General features: G+C 33.4%; 1 protein-coding gene across 15 annotated transcripts in view; it reads left to right on the top strand.

Moving 5' to 3' along the window:
* Positions 1–22010, top strand: part of LOC131685024 (protein groucho) — a 518750-nt gene that overhangs the window by 255787 nt on the left and 240953 nt on the right. For 14 of the 15 annotated variants that reach the window (XM_058968368.1, XM_058968365.1, XM_058968364.1 and 11 more), the window contains exon 3: positions 2040–2131. In XM_058968368.1, coding sequence (XP_058824351.1) covers positions 2040–2131 — 92 coding nt within the window. Of the gene's footprint in view, positions 1–207; positions 1529–2039; positions 2132–22010 lie in introns of those variants that run through there. The other variant, XM_058968361.1, reaches the window with a different exon arrangement.

The raw sequence follows: 22010 nt of genomic DNA, 5'->3' as shown, positions 1-22010 counted from the left end.
AGACGCCTGGTCACTTTGCATTACTGGCAACTCGGCTCGCAGCTGTCTATGGCGAACACAAACACGCGAAGTCACACGCACACCAAGCTACAGTGAGAGCGCGCGCCTCATCACCACAGGGTTGCTAGGGGTTGACGGCGAGAAACGGGAGAGTAGTTATCCTTGCATGTGGCTACGAAACGATACCGCACGTCATTGGTGTACCAACGCTCGTGCTGGAAGGATCATTTCGTCCGTCTTGTTCCACTTTTCGGATCAGTGCCATGCGGTGGTGCGTCCTGCAATAACAACAGCGGTGTAGTGTTTTAGCGGAAACGTTTCCGTGGCCAATTTGTGAAGTTGGTTGTGTTTGGTTCAACATCGTGACGCGACGTGCGTTTTGTCAGCACCCGTGTGATGTGCTTGTGTCAGTGTATCCGTGACAAAGTCAGTTCTGCGAAAATAGTGTGTGCGACGAAACGAGGATAACGCGCCAGCAAAAGGAGCAAAAAAAGGTCATCCTTTTTCCCAGTAGGGCAAACATACATGCACAAAGCGATAGGCAGCAGCAGCAGCGATACAACATCAATGCGGCAGGGAGGCTCATGGTGACGAAAGCAGTGAGATCGCCCTTGTGTGGATTATGGAGGCAAAAGATTTGCCAGAAAAATCGTTTCGCAAATTGGATTAATATCGTCTGTAATTGAATTGGCCAACTGCCAGAGAAAAAGCATCCCGAACCAAGTGGGAAAAGTGATCCGTTGTAGTGATCGGGAAGTGCGGTAAAAATCAACAAAAAAACGAGAGTGTGAAGAGAGTTCGTCAAAGTGCACAACCCGCGTGAACCAAAGAAAACACCTCAACAACCATTTGGTTGGGTACAAACAACACAGTTCAGTGGTCAACAATCAACCAACGAGAGTGAGAGTTTCTCCCGTCATCACCACAACGCCGAACCACCCCAAAAACTCCCACTCATCGTGTCCCGCTCTGGGGAAATCCGACGAATCATAATTCAATCATTTATTTAACATATTAAATAATCACATTAAAAACAGTTACCCGTCACAGTGCACGGTGTGTTTGTGTACGTGTTACGTTCCTGTCTGTGTGTGTACGTTTGTGTCGGTGTGCTACTAGCGAAGTGACCAACCATCATCAAGCCGTGAAAAGCTTCATCTCGGCCCTGCGGTGACGACGAAGGTGGCGACGGCGGTGGGTGGCAGAAGTGCATGAATAAAACATCGATATTACGATAATAAAATAAAGCACATTTCCCATCGAATGAATTAATCAGTTTAATTATTTCGGTCCCCCGCGTGCGGCTGATCGGCGGTCATTGGCAGCTGCAGTTCAGTGATTCAACGTGTCAACTAGTTGAAACAATTGCCGCTCATCCGGTCGTCGTCGTCCTGGACGGTGGGTGGTCGGTGGTGTGGGAGTGAAAAGTAATTAATTTTACAGACCCCGCAGCCCGCGCGGCAGTTCCGAGTTTCGCAGAATTCCTGTGTTCAACATACAAGCAGTTAATATGACTGCCAATTTGAAGGTGCTGTCCCGTTTCATAATTGTATTTAATTGGAGTCTATAAATATTTCAATGGGTGTTTGTGTGGGTGGATGTTTGTTTGCGATGAGATGTTGTGAGGTGTGAAAGATAGTGTGTGTGAGAGAGAGAGTGAGGGAGAGAGTGTGTGCGCGAGTGGAAGAGAGCGAAAGTGAGGGCGGGTGTGATTGCGCGTGTAACCAAACGTGATACATTTATGCCGCGATGATTATCCGATTCCTGAAATCGATGCTCCCCTCTCCGGGGTCGGATTGTGTTTGCGGCATCAATAAAGATTATGATAATTAGTTTGATAAATTATAATTTGCACTTGAAAAGCTTTATCAATTGGGGAGGTGTTGAGCGGGAGTGTTTTCAGATAGTAATTACATATAACTAAATATGATTGCGAGATAGGGGCCACATTATCGGAGGAGTGCAGTACCATCGTATGATGGATTGATGTTATGGGGCTGAAGCTAATTTGTGTTTCTTTTTATTCTTTGTTTTTGCAGGGTCCACCCCCACAGGGGCGCCAGTTCACAATAGCGGAGACGCTCGAAAGGATAAAGGAGGAGTTCAACTTTCTCCAGGCACAGTATCATTCGTGAGTATTGTCGATTTCACTCTTGATACAAATAATTGTACCAGTTATAGGACCAAATCTAACAGCCTGAATATTTATAAGGCTAAGTGCTACTAAATTTTTCTAATTCTGTGAAAAATCAAAAAGTATATTCCCATTACATAGGGAACGTAAAGAGCAGTTTTTTTGCGCACTGTTGGCAAAGTCGTTGATCTATTTTCATGAAGCTTGTGTGAAGAATATCAAAAAATTGCTTTTTATGTTTCAAGCACGGTCGCCTTTTCAAGCTTTCTCAGTTGAACATTGACCCTTCGGCTATTATCTACATTTGTGCGCCTGCCAGAAGACTTAATCATACGGTTTCGCCTGAATTTCATAACGTTGTGCACTCAGTGCACTTCGCGGCTTCCGGAGAATTAACCAAAAGCGGTATTAATCGGTCTCAAGCTTATGTATTCTAATCAGAGGTTATAAGTACGTTATTGATGACGAAATACAGTTATTTTTTGATAAACAACAGAATTTAACTGACCTCAATTGACATCCGATTCGGTTGTTGCACTTGAGCTGAAATTCTAACAGAAACCAGACAGATTTCTGGATCTATAGTCAGAGCTTTTCAGAAAGAAACGTTCTAACTACTTATAATCTAGGTCGAAATCTAGGAAGTCTTATTCTGGATCAAACATTTGAAAATCGGTTCGAAATTCTGAATGGATTCTGTACGGATTCCAGCTTAAATTCAACAATCAAGTTAGACTCGATTCATTTGTATTTTTATTTTGATTATAGAGCTTTTAACCTTTGGGTCATTCGCCTCTTTTCGAGTTAGAGAAATCTCTTGGAAAAATCTCCAACCCTATGTGCGGGGTTGGGAATCGAACCCAGGTGAGCTCTGCGTACAAAGCAATCGATTTACCAACTACGCTATGCCCGTCCCTTTGGACTCGATCCAGATTCGTAGCCGATTTCTATTCATTCACTTATTTTATTTATTTCGTGTATATTGTTTATTTAATTTACCTTTTGTTCATGTTATTTATATATTTATATTCAAATAGTAAGCTATTTGAAACGATTCTTATAAATTGCATACTTTTCATTTTATTCGATTCGCCTTTCTTTTATTCAATTCATCTTATGCGTTGTACTCGTTGCACTTCATGTTATTCAAAATATTTTATTTGAATTACGGGAAACTATAGAATTTTCAAAACACGGTTGTATGTCATCGACACTATGAAAACCTTTCACAAAATTTCCACCAATCATACAGATACATTATTTGGATTTTGCAATCACTATGTTGAATAAATTCAACGTTGAAAGTTGAAAATTTGAGGAAAATTTGTGTATGGCAGTGTAATTTAGTAATTTTTTATTTTTAAATTATTGGAGAACACAAAACATATTTTTAAGTTGCAAACTTGTAGTACTCCTCTGTAGAATTCTGTTGTGAACGATGTGAAAATAAAAGTTATTAGTAATAAAATTTTGCGCTTAAGCTTGAGCTTGTGCGACCACTGCTGGCTGCTACTCCGTCATCGATCTGGACTAGCTGAAGTTGCACAGAGAATAAGTAGATAATTATGCTTGGGAGTAGCGAAACATCTTTCAATGCGCAACTCCTGGTAATCTTAAAGTATTGATCAATACCGGCACCGGCCAGGCCCGAACGTAGATCGCGGAAGGAAAGGGAAGGAATGGTTAGTCCGATACTTGCTTTTGCTAGAGGCCGTATATACTACTGCGCATTCCACAAGTATCACAGGAGGAATATATTTTTGTTAGTAAGAGTATAGAAGTTGGATCACTTCTTCTTTACCGACGCCAGAGAGGTGAGACTTCACTAGCTGGACTAGATATCGATCCACCAAATTCATAGACCGAGGACCAACGGCTTTACTTCCCTTCCGAAGGAAGACGTGACCACAGATTTTTTCACTTCAGAAAAATCTCAACGACCTCGGCTGAAATTGAACCCAGGCCAACTGGAATGAGTGGCGGTCACGCTTACCAGTCAACCACCAGCGCCGTCAGTTATTAGTAATAAAATTTTGACGCGTAAAATTGCAGTGTTGGGCATTTTTGAGGGTTAAATAAAAAATCTGTAGCTTTCGTGAGCTGGCAATATATTATTTGGTTTACTCATCACAGACTAACAGACATAACACTATGAGGAAATTCCTCTAAAAACTAACGGTCCGCTGATTTTCCCAGAGCACTAGCTCCACCTTTTGTACACGGTCCCAAACATTCATGTGCTCTAGTGTTAATCCTCAGGTTTGGGAACAATTTTGCACTAGTGGTCTATCCCCCGCACGAGTGTTCATATGTCAGTGACGCCATCATCGCAAATGCGGCTACAGTCCCTACAACTACAAATATATTCAAAATGACCGTTAAAGCGGACGAAGCACATTGTTTTCGAGCGTTATGTCAGCTGAGGGTTAATTTGATTCGTTCTATTCATTCTAATCTCTTAATTCATTTTATCAATTTAGATTTCCTTTCTTTCGTTCATTTATGTTAATTATTTTAGTTGTTGCTTTACTGTGCTCAATTTTTTATTTTATTTACTTTGTTTGTTAAGCAAACATTTACCAATCTATTCATTTTATTTATTTTTATTTATATTATTCGCTCTATGAATTGGATTTATTTAATTCGTTAGTTTTAGTACGTTAATTTCACTCACTTTATTCATTTTCTTGTGGATTTCTTTAATTTTAGTTATTGTATTTAGGTATTTATATTATTTATTTATATATGCACGTACACTCGTTTTATTAATTTATTTTTTTAAATTATTATCCGTAATATTGTTTATTTAGGTATATTTAAAAACCTATAATTTTTACTAATTTAGATGTTTGATAACTGTTAATTTGAGTGTGAAATTCTTTATTTTTGACAGCTTCAGCATTTTTTTTTTCATTTTACGCATTTAGTTATTTATTATTTCAATATTTTGTCCATATTCCTTTCTCATATTTTTCCGCTTTAGTCATGTTCCCATTATAATAGTTTTATTTATTTGATTCCTTATATTGGTCAAATTGTCTTCCACTATTGATATGTATTTCGCTTTATTTAAAAAGTGATAGAATACAGTCGTTTTATTGCATTCATTTATTTTGTTATTTTGTTTATTTATTGCTTCATAAATTTCATTATTTCTATTTGTTTGATTCAGTTAATTTAATTCTTTTAATTTTACTCCGCCTGTTCACTTATCTGCTATATTTGACGCTTTTTTATTGTTTTGTTCATTTAATACGTCTTATCGATTTTATACATTTTTTATTATTCATTTAAATCTTGATTTTATGTTATTTTATTATTTGTATTCATTTGGTTGTTTATATAAATTTAGTTCGCTTCATTGATTTTTTTATTGTATTAATTCTGGTCATGTTATTCATTACTATTATTCGTTTGATCTTATTTCGCTTTATATGTTTTACTATTTGAGTTTTTCTTTGCTTCTTATGAAAATTATTTAATTTTTTAACTTCATTAATTTTATTCAGTTTATAGATTTTGTAATTTTATTTATTTATAACTTTAACCTTTTTTCTATATTTTTACTTTAATTATTTTGTTTATTATTTCAATTCTATTCTTGTAATTTATTATAATAATTATATTCATCTGATACCTTTTATTTATTTATTTATGTTTTATTCAATTTATTTAGCTTTTTTTATTCACTTTATATATTTTTCAAATAAATTCATTTGCAAAAATTCTTTCGTTTATTATGTTTTTATTTAACTAGTTCTGTTTAATCAATTCGGCCTACTTTTTCATCCACATTTTCTACTTCTTCATTTTCATATTTTATTATTTTTTTATTAACCTCGCTATTTTATTTTTTATTGTTTTTATTTTTTCTATTTATGGGAATCTCCTGAATGAATTTAATTTTATTATTTGTATTCACTGTAGCAGTATTAACCCCTTCGTTCCCGTTTTGTTTAGGGACAACAAAGTTTTTAGTTTTCACAAAATTGGTTTGCAAAACTAAGTAAGCCTGATACCTGGGAGTACATATCACTTTTCATTTGAGTACTCACAGTTGTTAGTATTATCAGTAGAACTGAAGTTATTGCAATTAGACTGATTGGATTCAGTTTAAGCAGTGCTGCCAGGGACAGTTTCAGTTAAAGGTGAAAAGTGTAGATTTGGTTATCACTTCGTTGTCATGCAATATTAGCCTATCACTTTTGACAGTTTTCGGCTACTTCTTCCGTTTAATTAGACATTTACAAATAATTTAGGAGAATTGAAACGAGCACCGGATGGTAAGAATTTTACAGCTTGTAGCACTGCAAAAGAAGCACATATCTTGTTAAAAAAATCGAAAATCGTGTTTCTTGACTCCAACACTACGAAAAAATAGTTTTGAAGACTCATTTCCCTAAGAAAAAGTGGGACATGGAAGGGCCAACAATTCATTTTTCCAAAATTTTGTAATTTTTTTATTCAGGTCATTTCTCATATTTCCATTCTAATAATTGGAAACGTTCGATTCATTTATTTTGTTTTTTTTAAATTTGTGTGCGCGTGTGGGTTTTATCCAATGATTCATTTTATGTATTATATTTCTTATGTTCGTTCCGTGCTGTTTTATTCTGGTTATTTTTTTTATTTATTCAGTTAGTTGAAGTCTTTTTATTCATTTAAATCTTTGTTTTGTTATATTCGTTTTATTTATTTCATTGTGGCCTTCCATTCTATTTCTTGCATTTTATATTCATTTTTCTTTCCATCTTTCTTATCAATATTAGCAATTTTATTCATTTTTATATTTTTTCTTTTATTTTTGCATATATTGCATAATATGTTTATTTATGAACTATTGTTATTATTCGCTTTACACGTTCTGTTATATTTTAAAATTTGTATTTTTAATTTTTTTACTGTTTTTTTCATTTCAACCATTTTAGTCATATTATTGACTTTACTGTTTGTATTTTTTCAACCAATGTTTTGTTTTTATTTATTTGTTCCATTATATTTATTAAATTATTTTGTTTGCTTTATTACTTTTGTTCACTGTAATGTTCTTTACACCAATAATTTCTTAATTTAAATAATTCTACGCTTTCTATTAATTTGATATCCTTTTTAAAAATACTTTTCATGTTTGAATTTAGTATATTTTCAATACTTCCCATTTTATTATTTTTATTTATCTTGTTCATTTTCTCTCGCTCTTTTAATTTTATTTATGTTGTGTATTTTGTTAATTCCCTTTAAATCATATATTTAGTTTGCTGATTCATTAGTTTCACTCATTGCAATTTTATTTTCTTTATTTTTTTGCGTAGATTCAGTAGTGTGTGAATAAGTGATTTTTTCTGTTAATTTAACAATTAATTTATCATATCGATTTATCATAACAATTATTATAACGCTTCTGTTTAATTTGTCCTTTTTATTAGTTCTAGTAATCTACATCTATATTATTTGATTCAGCTAATTCGTTTCATTCAAATTATTAATTTCATTAATATTGTTAGTTTTAAGTTTTATTCATTTACTTTTTTAATTCATGATGTTTTAATAATTCATTTTATTCATTTAAATCTTTGTTTGGTTATTATTTAGTTTTTATTTTTATTAATATTGTTATTTTTCCATTTCAACCATTTTAGTCATATTATTGACTTTACTGTTTGTATTTTTTCAACCAACGTATTGTTTTAATTTACTTGTTCCATTGTATTTATTAAATTATTTTGTTTGCTTTATTACTTTTGTTCTTTGTAATGTTCTTTACATCAATAACTTCATCATTTTAATAATCCTAATCTTTCTATTCATTTTATATCCTTTCTAAAAATACTTTTCATGTTTGAATTTAGTATATTTTCAATACTTCCCATTTTATTATTTTTAATTATCTTGTTCATTTTATCTCGCTCTTTTAATTTAATTTCTGTTGTGTATTTCGTTAATTCCCTTTAAAACTTATATTTAGTTTGTCTGATTTATTAGTTTCACTCATTTCATTATTATTTTTTTATTTATTTTTAGTAGATTCATGAATATCGATTTATCATAATAATTATTATAACGCTTCTTTTTAATTGGTCTTTTTTAGTTCTAGTAATCTACATTATTCCATTCAGCCAATTCATTTCATTCAAATTGTTAATTTCATTAACATTGTTAGTTTTACGTTCTATTCATTTACTTCTTTAATTTATGTTTTTTTTTATAATTCACTTTAATTATTTTATTTTTTATTCATTATATTTCTTTTTATAATTTTATATTGTTTGTATTCATTTTATCTATGTTACTGATTCTACACAATATGTTGATTTTAATTATATCATTTTTTTCTTAATATAGAGGTTTAAACCTTATGGTCATTCGCCTCTTTTCGGGTTAGGAAAATCTCTTTAGAAAATTTTCTAACCCTATGTGCGGGGTTGGGTATCGATCCCAGATGAGCTGCGTACAAGGCAATCGATTTACCAACTACGCTATGCCATTTTTCATTTTATCAATTCTATTTAATCGTATTGCTATTATTTATTTTAAATTATTATTAATTTATTTCTTTCGGAACCGTATTCGTTTATTCCTATTATTTATTTTAGTTACCTGATTGCTTTTTTATTTTTGATACTTTTCATATCTAATGTCTATACGTTTTATTTTATTTCTTTTTATTTCGATTATAGAGATTTAAGCCTTAGGGTCGTTCGCCCCTTTTTTCGGGTTAGAAAAAGTTCTTTTAATTTTTTTAACCCTAATTGCGAGTATCCCCTGTCGTTTTATTCTTTTGTTTGTGATTTAAGGTTCTAGCTATTTTTCGTTGCCTATTTCTGCTACGAGGCCAAACAGTGACGCCAGAAAGGTGACGTCACTATCTGGATTGTGATTTCGATTTCACGCATTTTATTGCTTTATCAAATTAATTACAGTGAAGACCCGATTTTATCAGCCCCTGATTTTTCAGTTTTTCTACCCGATTTTATCAGCCAGCCAGGGTTATGAGGTTATGTCTAGGGACTAAAGAAGAACATTTTAACAGCTTCTTCGTGTTTTAGGAGACGGGCATAGCGTAGTTGGTAAATCGATTTCCTTGTACGCAGCTCACCTGGGTTCGATTCCCAACCTCGCACATAGAGTTAGCGATTTTTCCAAAAAGAGAATTCTGTAACCCGAAAGGAGGCGAATGACCCTAAGGTTAAAATTTCTATAATGACAATAAAAAAAAGCTTCGGGGTTAACTTAAAAGCAGCAAATATATTTTGTCGTCCTCAATTTAACAACTTGAAATACACGAATGAGGCGGATAAAAACGAGTCTTTGTTGTATTGATTTTACTAAGCTTTGTATTTTATTAATTTGATTGAGTTTATTCATTCTGTTCAATTTTTCACTTAAATAATACTGATCAGTTCAGTCTTTTGGTCAATTTATTTTTTATTTCTGTCTATAATTTTATTCCTCTGCTTATTTTGATAGTGTACGTGTTAAATACTTTTTTATTAATTTTCTTCAGTTTACTTATTTCATTCGTTGTATTAGTTCTTTTTTCATGTTCGTCATTTTAATAATTTTATTCATTTAATTCCTTAAATAATTTTAAGGATGCTTTCTTATTTCCTTATTTTACTTTATTTTGCCTTATTCAATTTGTTTTATTTATATTTTGTAATATTTTATTTTGTTTTGGTTTATTCTTTATATTATTTTAGTGCATATAATTCGCTTCATTCATTTTATTCTTCTCATTTATATTTATATTTGTTTTATACGCATTCTTCCTTCGTTTATTTATATTTATCTTTTTGTTTGTTCTATTTATTTGAAAGATGTTTTTTACATTCATTTATTTTATTGATGTTATGCACTTTAATAATTTTATGTGTTTAATTTATTAGATTTATTTTGAGTATTCTATTTATTTTATATATTTCATAAAAAAAATCATTCTAATGTTTGTACTTCTTCTTCACCATTTTCTCATGAATTGTATTTATTTTGGTTGTCTTATTTATTTTATTTCATTCAATTTGTTATTTAAATTTTTCATTTAATTCATTTTATTACTTATTTACTTTGTTTGATTTATTTCTTTTATTTTTTTTCTTCATTTATTTCATGCTTTTCAATCATTTGACAGCTTTTATTTGGGTTATTTTATTTTCTTTATTCAATTTATATGTAGTATTTATGTTATGCATTTAATTTATTATATTTATTTCATTTGTTTTATTTATTTGATTGATTTCATTTATTTTGGTTATTTTATACATCCGTTAGTGTTAATTTGTTATTTATTTTACTTTTTCGTTCGAAAGATTTTAATATTTTTTTAATTTGTTCATTTTGTGTATTTCATTTATTCTGTTTATTTTTGTTGATTTCATTTAGTCTATTTATTTCATTTGTTTTGTGTATTTGTTGATGTTTTCTACACTTGTGTATTCGAATGCCTAGTAGAACTAGCGAGTAGGAAGTATTAGTAGTTGTGCGAGATGCCCTCAAGAATAATTTTTTTTCTAGGAAATAATTTAATGTTTTCCCATTTCCGAAATTGTGGGGAAATTATCCACAGATATCTCAAATACGCTTAAGTATTTTTTCATGCGTTTTTATACTTTTGCTCTGAACAGGACGGTTTTTATATGCAATTGGTTGCCGTGAGTCACAAATTATCATCATCTGCATTATCATTAAAATTGTTTGAAATTTTTGTGACAATTCGCTCCAGCTTTTTGTCGTCACTCTGTTGGTGCCTTAGTCTCCGTCTCTGGCTCAACCTTCATCTGATTCTCGGCGTGAGTCTCAGTCGCAGCCTCTGCCTCAATCTCAATTTCAGTCTAAGCCTCTGTCTCAGTCTCAGTCTCAGTCTCAGCCTCAGTCTCAGCCTCAGTCTCAGTCTCAGTCTCAGTCTCAGTCTGAGTCTCAGTCTCAGTCGCAATCTCAGTCTCGGTCTCAGTCTTTGATTCCAGACCAGTTTCAATATGTTTCTGAGTTTGAGTCTAAGGTTTGAACAGAGTCAACATACTAATAAAATGCTGTATGGTGTCATCAAAAGAGTTTCGGGAAAGGTCCTTTGTATTATCAAATCCTAATTTCTGGTTGGAGGTTGAACTTACTCTACATCCGTTACTTTGAACAGGAGATGCCATGTAAACCATTTTTGAAACATTCAGATCTGATTTGGTGTTATTATTCCCAAAACTAACTTCAATTATTAAAAACGAACTTCGTATCAGCACTTTTACCAACCCCCCAACCGAATTAACCCGATTCCCGGCGGGACTAGCACAATCTTCATTTAATTAGCTTCCTATAAGTATCATAAACCGGCCAGTTTATTGAATTCCCTGTTTCCATTGTTTTCCCCTTTCCTTCCTGTGGAACACACAATGGCACCTACTTGGTCAGTCCGGTTTCCATCGACACTCGAGGGCACCATCATCCGGGATCATCAACATCGCATCGGGCGGTGCAATCAGTTTGCCACCAACAAAGTGGTGAAATGCATCCGCGTTAATGCGTTTTGTTGCGTGCATGCTGAGTCTCTGTGTGTGATTGTGAATGGCAGAAAACTTTGTCCCGTCACCGGTGAACACTTGGAAGCGGCGAGCGTACGGGAAACTCCTGCTGGCCCGTATCAATTTCATCGCGATTTCATCCCACATTTTCATTTTCAATTGACTCCCCACATGCACACCGCAACCAGCCACCGTCGCTGCAGCGGACCGGAGCGAGACCAACAAACGCCATGGCCAGGGGTTGGAATTGTGCCTGGCAGCTGCCACCGGATCATAATAACAATTAAATTAACGACTGTTGTGTGTTTACTGTAGTGTAGTGAATGTTTAATATACATGCACACACGTCTATAGCTATATAATATACACGGGGAAAACTTGGTGAATACACACCACCGGTTGCGTGCCGATGAAATCTGAGGCTTACCCGGGTTTAGTTCTATAGGGCTGCCCCATGCTGCGGTCTCAAACATCGGATAGCGGTGGCGCGACGAGAGTGGCGACGGTAAATATGTTAATGCTCGCGTGGATTAACAGCGTAATCGGCGTCTAATCAGTTGATTAATTAGAGCCGGTGGATTGAGTAGTGATCGGAAACTGAAGTATGGTTTGTGTGCCGGCGAACGTGTTGGGCTGGATTGCGTTTTTTGTGAGGACCGTTGTAACTATTTAGTTCGTTGAACGCTTGATTGTCCAGTACGGCTTTAATTTTTGGATTAGAATTTATTATCCAAAACTGCTAGACAAGTTATATTTTGATTATAGAAAAAATTTACTGAAATCTAATAACAAGTCAAGGATTTTGTGTTTCCACTTGGTCTCCTCAGTATCTGGCACTTGACGAAGGAATGTTGATGTCCCGAGAGAGAAGATATTCGGTTCGCTTATGAGAAATGTTGAAATCGAACCTTCTTATCAGCCATCTTCGGTGAACTGTTCAGGACTTTGCTGAAGTTCTTGTTGAAATTCACCGAAGAGTATTTTAAATACTGGGTTTTGTTGAATTTTTTAATTTCACGGAAGGTCGATCATCTATGAAGCCGAAAAATATACCTTTCGTATATATCGTAGTTTATTTTATTTCCCAGTCTAATTGAAACTCAATCGGCCCACCCATGAATCGATTCCTAGTCCCATCAGTAGTGTCAGCTCCAAATTTTAGTCAAATCGGCTAAGTCTAATTACCGGACCAACGTATTCGAAATTTGTACGAAATTTTTCGACAATTTACACGAAGAAAGTCCCCTAACTTCCATTTTTACCGCTAGGTGGCACTGTATGAGTCGGTTTATCACTGCAAGTGAACATAGAATAATTTTATTACCTGCAACTTTGTCGAAGACTGCAAATAAATCCAACTTCCTTGTGAGTTGTTAGGCTTTTAATGAAGTGATGTCTGAGTCAGTTTTGCACAGGGCCCAACAGCACATGGTTCTGTATCAGTAGTTGATTCTCACAAAATTCATTTTCTTGCGAAACAATGGTTGAGTTTAACTAAATGGTATTTTTGGAATTATTTTAGTACATGATATGAGTCATCTTTTGACTACAAAATTTTAGTTCCTTATTTCACCGCATAGAGAGCGCTAAAACTAACTATGAAAGGAAGAGAGATAGAATTTGTAATTTTTTACGAGTATTACTGGAAAAGGCTTGTTCTTTAACTACACTAAATTTCTAAATCTCATTCCGTTGAAAAGTTAAGACTGGCGCTCTCTTTGTGGTGAAATGTAGGTGTAAAATTTTCTAGTTAACCTTTACAGTACCAGCTAACAATTTTTCTAAAAATTTTATTTTAATTTTGCGGTTTTAGGGATCTGGAATTTAGTCCAGTTTTTGTGTATTTAGTTGCGTTAAAATCTGTAGACTGGTTCCGGAATTAATCCTAATTCCCGTGGGGTATATTCGGCATCACAGTGGGTGACAGCCAAGTTTTGAAGGAACTTGTCAAAAATGTAAGTAATTGTTTTTTGAAAAGCGCTACCTATGACTACTTTCCATTGATCCTTCACAATAGACATGAATTGGGCCAATCTTGACCACTGAAAAACTGTTCGAGGGAATTGCATATAATGCATATATTTTTCTTTCATTCCAGCCTTTTGGGTTCATAAAGTTATACGACATGCGAAGTTCTTTCAATCATAGGGTCCTACAGCTTTCTCAACCTATGGTAATTTCGGCACCGATCCCGAATGGAATCAAATGAGGACAAAATAGTGAAAACCACCATCAATATGGGTATCATTTGAAACGGAGTGGTCAGCAGAAGAAAAATTACCTTTGACGCCATTTTGAAAACCAAGTTGGTGGCATCCGGTTACTACAACACAGTACAAACCACCATCAATAATGATGTCCTTGTAAAGCGGCTGAACAGTAAAAACAGGAAATTGGTGATTGACGCCATTTTGAAATCCAAGATAATGGGGGCTTTCGGTTTCAAAGAAACAGTGAAAACCATCATCAATATGGGTGTCATTTGAAAGGTGGTGGTCAGTAGAAGACAGATAGTGAGGACAGGACAGCAGAGATTTTCAAATGGAGTGAAATTCGTAGTAATTTTTTTGAAGTTCGATAAACTATTCCAAAGTTCGTGGAATCCCACGTATGTTTGAAAGATTGTCTTTATGATTTTTTGCGGTTCAGAGAAAATCGGCAGAACTACCCAGAGTTTGGGTAAATTTGCCTGATATTCGTGCACACTCCGCAGTTCAGAGAAATTCTCTAAAAGGTTAAAGATTTTACTTATTTAAAATCGACTTTCTTGAAGTCAAAGGAATGTCTTCATCTTCCCTATTGTTTCATGGGCATTTTTAAAACACGAAGGCATTCCTATATATAGTGTAGGACTACTTTAAGTGTCGTAGAAATTGTCAAATATTCCAAGGAATCCCCAGAAGTTTCCTGCTCGACCGTTCGGTCAAATCTGACCCGTTCTGTCAAATATGACCCGTTCGGTCAAATATGACTCGTTCGGTCAAATATGACCCGTTCGGTCAAATATGACCCATTCGGTCAAATATGACCCGTTCGGTAAAATATGACCCGTTTGGTCAAATCTGGCCCGTTCGGTCAAATCTGACCCGCTCGGTCAAATCTGACCCGTTCGGTCAAATCTAACCCGTTCGGTCAAATCTAACCCGTTCGGTCAAATTTGACCCGTTCGGTCAAATTTGACCCGTTCGGTCAAATCTGACCCGTTCTGTCAAACATGACCCGTTCGGTCAAATCTGACCCGTTCGATCAAATATGACCCGTTCGGTCAAATATGACCCGTTCGGTCAAATGTGACCCGTTCGGTCAAATGTGACCCATTCGGTCAAATGTGACCCGTTCGGTCAAATATGACCCGTTCGGTCAAATATGACCCGTTCGGTCAAATATGACCCGTTAGGTCAAATATGACGCGTTCGGTCAAATATGACGCGTTCGGTCAAATATGACCCGTTCAGTCAAATATGACTCGTTCGGTCAAATATGACCCGTTCGGTCAAATATGACCCGTTCGGTCAAATATGACCCGTTCGGTCAAATATGACTCGTTCGGTCAAATATGACTCGTTCGGTCAAATATGACCCGTTCGGTCAAATGTGACCCGTTCGGTCAAATGTGACCGTTCGGTCAAATATGACTCGTTCGGTCAAATATGACCCGTTCGGTCAAATATGACCCGTTCGGTCAAATATGACCCATTCGGTCAAATATGACCCGTTCAGTCAAATATGACCCGTTCAGTCAAATATGACCCGTTCAGAGTCAAATATGACCCGTTCGGTCAAATATGACCCGTTCGGTCAAATATGACCCGTTCGGTTAAATATGACCCGTTCGGTCAAATATGATCCGTTCGGTCAAATATGACCCGTTCGGTCAAATATGACCCGTTCGGTCAAATATGACCCGTTCGGTCAAATATGACCCGTTCGGTCAAATATGACCCGTTCGGTCAAATATGACCCGTTCGGTCAAATATGACCCGTTCGGTCAAATATTACCCGTTCGGTCAAATATGACTCGTTCGGTCAAATATGACTCGTTCGGTCAAATATGACCCGTTCGGTCAAATGTGACCCGTTCGGTCAAATGTGACCGTTCGGTCAAATATGACTCGTTCGGTCAAATATGACCCGTTCGGTCAAATATGACCCGTTCGGTCAAATATGACCCATTCGGTCAAATATGACCCGTTCAGTCAAATATGACCCGTTCAGTCAAATATGACCCGTTCAGAGTCAAATATGACCCGTTCGGTCAAATATGACCCGTTCGGTCAAATATGACCCGTTCGGTTAAATATGACCCGTTCGGTCAAATATGATCCGTTCGGTCAAATATGACCCGTTCGGTCAAATATGACCCGTTCGGTCAAATATGACCCGTTCGGTCAAATATGACCCGTTCGGTCAAATATGACCCGTTCGGTCAAATATGACCCGTTCGGTCAAATATGACCCGTTCGGTCAAATATGACCCGTTCAGTCAAATATGACCCGTTCGGTCAAATATGACCCGTTCGGTCAAATATGACCCGTTCGGTCAAATATGACCCGTTCGGTCAAATATGACCCGTTCGGTCAAATATGACCCGTTCGGTCAAATATGACCCGTTCGGTCAAATATGACCCGTTCGGTCAAATATGACCTGTTCGGTCAAATATGACCCGTTCGGTCAAATATGACCCGTTCGGTCAAATATGACCCGTTCGGTCAAATATGACCCGTTCGGTCAAATATGACCCGTTCGGTCAAATATGGCCCGTTCCACAGAGGAGTAACTAGAACAAATTCCTGGCCAATAACCAAACTATTTTTTTTAGTTTCGTTATATTTTTTTAACATGCCTGGAAGCCTACTGAATAACGTGGTAAAATTTGGAGTATAACAAAAATTGTTAAAGAATTTTTGTATGGATGCAAAATGGTGATATTTTAAGGGTTTTTTTAAATTTTCATTATATATCCAGCAATATCGCTTTCTAGTGATGACTTTTTTAAACAAGACATTATTATTACAAACGTAGTTGAACACAACTATTTGTACAACTTACGCCTAAAATTAACTGTAAATGATGGTGTTACTGTGCATTGCACCAACTTAAAATAGTTTAAAAATGAGAAATCCTTGAAAAAAGGTTGCAGGAGTTAATGTTCACAAAATTAGTTCAATTTTTGAATAAAAAATATTGAGAAAATTTGTCATCGACTCCTACACTGTAAAAAATCGATTTTAAAAACTTTATAACTTTTTAATCAACTTTTAGATTTATAAATAACACATCTTTGATTTGGGTGACATTTTGTTCCAAGGTAATTATGTTTCCTACCTGTCGCCAAAAATTAATTATTGGACTAATTTTGCGAAAATCACGCCTACAAATTTTTTTTTGTATAGGATATGTTATTTTTGGACTATAGCCATTTGAAAAATGTTGGTAAAAAAGTTTGACCCTTCGCAAAAGACAGTCTAGATCATTTTTGGAAAAACAACGTATGCAAAGTGGCTTTTTGTGACAAAAAATTAATAATTTTTTTTTTTTATTTTGCAGAATGTAGATAATTTAGAGAAATTAGAGAGTATACTAGAGACTTTACTCTCTAATTTCTCTAAATTGTCTACATTCTGCAAAACTCAAAAAATACTTTTCTTTTAATTTTGCAATTCAACAAGTTCTAGAACTTTTAAATATTGTAAAAGTCCCAAAAACTATAAATCTGTTGAATATTCAGAAAATTTTAAACTTCTTATAATGAAAAAACTTCAAAAAATTCTAAACATTTATAAAATATCAAAAAATCTAATTTTTTTGATATTTTATAAATTTTTAGAATTTTTTGAATTTTTTTAATTATTAGAAGTTTAAATTTTTTACGATTTTCTGAATATTCAACAGATGTATTGTTTTAAAATATTTCGATTCGCGGAATATCGTAAATTCTCAGAACATTTTTTTTTCAAAATATAAGTTATTCAATTCCAAAACGTTCTCAGGGCTTAAAATTTCTAAGGTTCAGGAAGTTCTTAAAATGCTTAGAAATGAAGATGTTCCACAATCCTGAAATTATAAAAAATACCATTACTTTCAAAAAATCTTAAAGTTATAAATTTTCTGACCAAATATAAAATTTTCAAAAATTTTGAACATTTTATTTTGAAATAGCAGAAACAATTTAAGTTTTGAAAATTAAAAATTCTTAACACTTCGAAAATTTTACAAATTCTATTAATTTCAAAATTCCTACAGAATTTAAAAGCCTATTATTCGTTAAATTGCGTATTTTTTAAAAATTCCTTTTTAATTTTTAAAAGTTTCGTTGAAATGTTTCAATATGTCCTAATTTTTTAAAAAAAATTGAATTTCCACGAATTACATTTTTTTGCAATTTTCGGATGTTTCAAAAGCTTTGGTTTTTTTTGTATTTTGGGAATTGTTCACTTTTTAGTATTTTTAGCATTATAATAAATTTTCCGATATTTTGAAATTCATAATGAATTTTCATAATTCTCAAAACTTTTAAAAATCACGATGCTAGTTATTTTGAATTATTGTCTGCTAATCATCTGAAAATGTATAATAATGCTGAAAATGATAAAAAGGTAAACAGTTCTGAAAATTCCTAAAATTTTTGAATTGCTAAAAATGTGACACTTATAATACATCCAAAAAAAATAATTTTAAATTCTAAGAATTTTCAAATATTTGTAAACTAGTAGTAATTTCACTACTCCTAAAAGTTTTGAACATTTAAAAAAAAAATTCTATAAATATAAAATATTCTAAATAATTAAAAATTCTAAAATTCTAAACTAGTGACTTTACTCTCTAATTTCTCCTACTTTCTGCAAAATTCAAAAAAAATATTTTTTTTAGATTTTGCTATTCAACAAGTTCTAGAACTTTTGAAAATTGTAAAAGTCCCAAACATTCTAAAAATATCAACATTTATGAATATTCCAAAAACTATAAATCTGATGAAAATTCAGAAAAATTGCAAAAATTTTAAACTTTTAATAATTATAAAAAATTCTAAAAATTTTAAAATTTCAAAAAATCCAAATTTTTTGATATTTTATAATTTTTTAGAATTTTTTGAATTATTAGAAGTTTTAAATTTTTGCAATTTTCTGAATATTCAACAGATTTATAGTTTTAAAATATTTCAATTCGCTGAATATCATAAATTCTCAGAACAATTTTCAAAATATAAGTTATTATTCAATTCCAAAAAGTTCTCAGGGCTTAAAATTTCTATGTTTCAGAAAATTCTTAAAATGCTTAGAAATGAAGATGTTTCACAATCCTGAAATAAAAAAAAAATACCACTACTTTCAAAAAAAGTTATAAATTTTCTGACCAAATATAAAATTTTCAAAAATTTCAACCATTCCAAAAATTTTGAACATTTTATTTTGAAATAGCAGAAACAATTTAAGTTTTGAAAACTAAAAATTCTTAACGCTTCGAAAATTTTACAAATTCTATTAAATTCAAAAGGCCTACAGAATTTAAATTATGTATTTTTTTAAAATTGTTAAATTTTGTTGAAATGTTTCAATATGTCCTAATTTAAAAAAAATTGAATTTCCGCAAATGATATTTTTTTGCAATTTTCGGATGTTTCAAAAGGCTTGGTTTTTGGTATTTTGGGAATTGCACGCTTTTTTAGAATTTTTAGCATTATTATAAATTTTCAGATGATTTAAAATTTTTAGAATTGCAAAAAACTTTAAATTTTTTTAGAGTTTTAGAATTTCCAGAATCCTTAAAACTTTTAAAAATTCTGAAGCCAATGGTTTTTATTTATATTATTAAAATATCTACAAATCTAAAAAGTTATAATAATGCTAAAAATGCTAAGAAGGTAAACAATTCCGAAAATTCCAAATATATTTTTTATTTGAATACGCTGAAAATTGCTAAAAATGAGACACTTATAATACATCAAAAAAAAACTTTTTTATTCTAAGAATTTTCAAATATTTCTAGACCTGTAAAAATTTCACTACTCTTTTGGTTTTGAACATTTAAAAAAATAAAATATTCTAAAAATATAAATATCCTAAATAATTAAAAATACAAAAAATTTGAGAAGTCTTAAAATTTTTTAAGAAATCTAAAGAACCTAAAATAAAGATGTCCAAACGTAATTCTTTAAAAAATTCAAATTTTTTTGAACGTTTTGATAATTTCACTAATCTATCAATTTCAAAAATTGTACAGAATTTGAAGACGTTATTTTCTAAATAATTTAACTTTTTTAAACAACTTCGAAATTCCTAAATCCTCTAAATTTTCGGAACAAAATTCACAAATTTCGCAAAATTTTATCAATTTGGAAATCTCGACAAACTTCTGAAGGTTTAATATTCTAAAAGCTCTAAAAATTCCATTAATCCTACAAATTCTAAACATATCAGAATAACAAAAAAAATCTAGAAAAATAGAAAAATTAAAAAAAAATCAAATTCCTCAAAAAATTTAAAAAAAAAAAGCTAAATATTATCAAAATTTTAATAATTAAGAATTCTGACCTTGTGAAACTAAAAATTAATTCCAAAAATTTAAAAAAATCTACTATCTACAAATACTAAAAGTTTTAAAAATTGTAGGATCTCTGAACAATCGAAATAATTTCAAAATTAGTCAAATTTTCAAGCAATCGTTCAGATTCTCAAAAATCTCCAACTTTGTTAAATTCTTCAAGTTCTAAAAATTCGTAGAATCCTCTTAATTTATCAAATCTTCCAAATTGTTCGAATTCTATAAACACTCTAAATCCTACAAAATATTCAAGTTCCATAAATTATATGCAAACTTTAAAAACTATATTCGATACGCTGTCAAACTCCTCGGGATTTCTACTTCCGGAAAATTCTAAAAGTTCTACAATGACATGTTCCTACAACAAAGCTTGACAATCAACACGAAAATTTGGTATTTTGAACTCAGCAGTCCACAGTGTTTTGAAGAAAAACAACGTCATTTTCCATAAAGGTAAGTGAGTACCAAAATATCCAACAACAGAACTCGTGAAAATACCAATTTGCTGCCGTACACTTCACCGTAAACACTTTGCAAATGAAAAACTCATCATTTTGGATGATTAATAGTACTTTAGAGCTTCGCACCATAAATTAAGTGGAAACGATGGCTGGTAATATTGAATCAAAGCACTAGGCAATGATACATATGCCGGCAAATCGAAATTCGAGCCAAAGGTGTTGAATTGGTTTGTGGGCAGCTATTTCGGAGAAAGGTTTTTCAGTGCCACAAATCTGTCCAAATAAACCGAAGCAATCGATGCAGATATTTGTACTAGTATGTACTTGCCGAACTCACCAACAACTCGGATCATCATTGAAATTTGGAATAAAAAACTGTGAGAATAAATTTTAGGATTATACGTTAAATGGCGGGATCATCGGTTAAAAAATCGATATCTCTTTGACCGCATTCGTTATGATAGTGTTTGAATTGATATTCCTATAAAATTCAACACACAACAGTAAATATTCATTACCATTCCCCTCGCACTACCCGGCGTAATCACCAAATTCGCCAATCTGAAAACTATAAAAACCCGGCGCACTTAAAATCCTACCACCGATTGTTCAAATGTAATAATCCAACAAAATCAACAACCATTAATATCCATCTCGATTCGAAATCAATTCATTGCAACCCTCTGTTATTGTCGTCATTGCATCCCTCTCCCATCGCAGCAGCCAACGCGCACACATGGCATAAAAATCCGGCCATCAACCCCTCGCCAACAAAACTCAGCCGTGTGCTGCTGCCGCGTGGTACCCTATACAATATCCCGTTTCCTCGACGAGAAGAAAAATCTGCCGAAGCCGAAGAATTAAAAAAAACACACAAAAGCGTACACAGTGCGATGATTACGGCCAACAACAATCCAGATCACAAAACCGGATGGCAATGAGGACGACGACGACGACGACTGCGACTACTACGAGTACGCCAACCACGCATGGCCAAAAAGGGACGACGATGACAACGACACAGAGGGTGAAATATGATTATCAAGGACTAAATGAGTGGAATTTGGTTAAATGGGATGATGAGGAACCGCCGTCGCCGCCGCACCGTTGTCGCAACCACACCGCGTCTTTCTTCACTGCGAACTTGCTGGCTGGATGGTGGTTGGGGTGAGTAAGATGGGACGTCGGCGTACAAATTGAAAAGGGATCGAGCCGACGAGCGAGTGTGTGGCGCGGGCTTGTACTTACTAGAAAATTTATAAAGCTTGTCCTCGTTTCGATTTCACCGGTGCGTATCAAAGAGGGATACGCCGCTGACAGCAGGGTTGTAGGTTGAGAGGTGTGCTTCGGTAAACTTGATGAT

This window comes from Topomyia yanbarensis, chromosome 2 (genome assembly GCF_030247195.1).
Source record: "Topomyia yanbarensis strain Yona2022 chromosome 2, ASM3024719v1, whole genome shotgun sequence".
Taxonomy (NCBI): Eukaryota; Metazoa; Arthropoda; class Insecta; order Diptera; family Culicidae; genus Topomyia; species Topomyia yanbarensis.
Note: the sequence above shows the minus strand (reverse complement) of the source record. Positions and strands in the feature narration are given on the sequence as shown.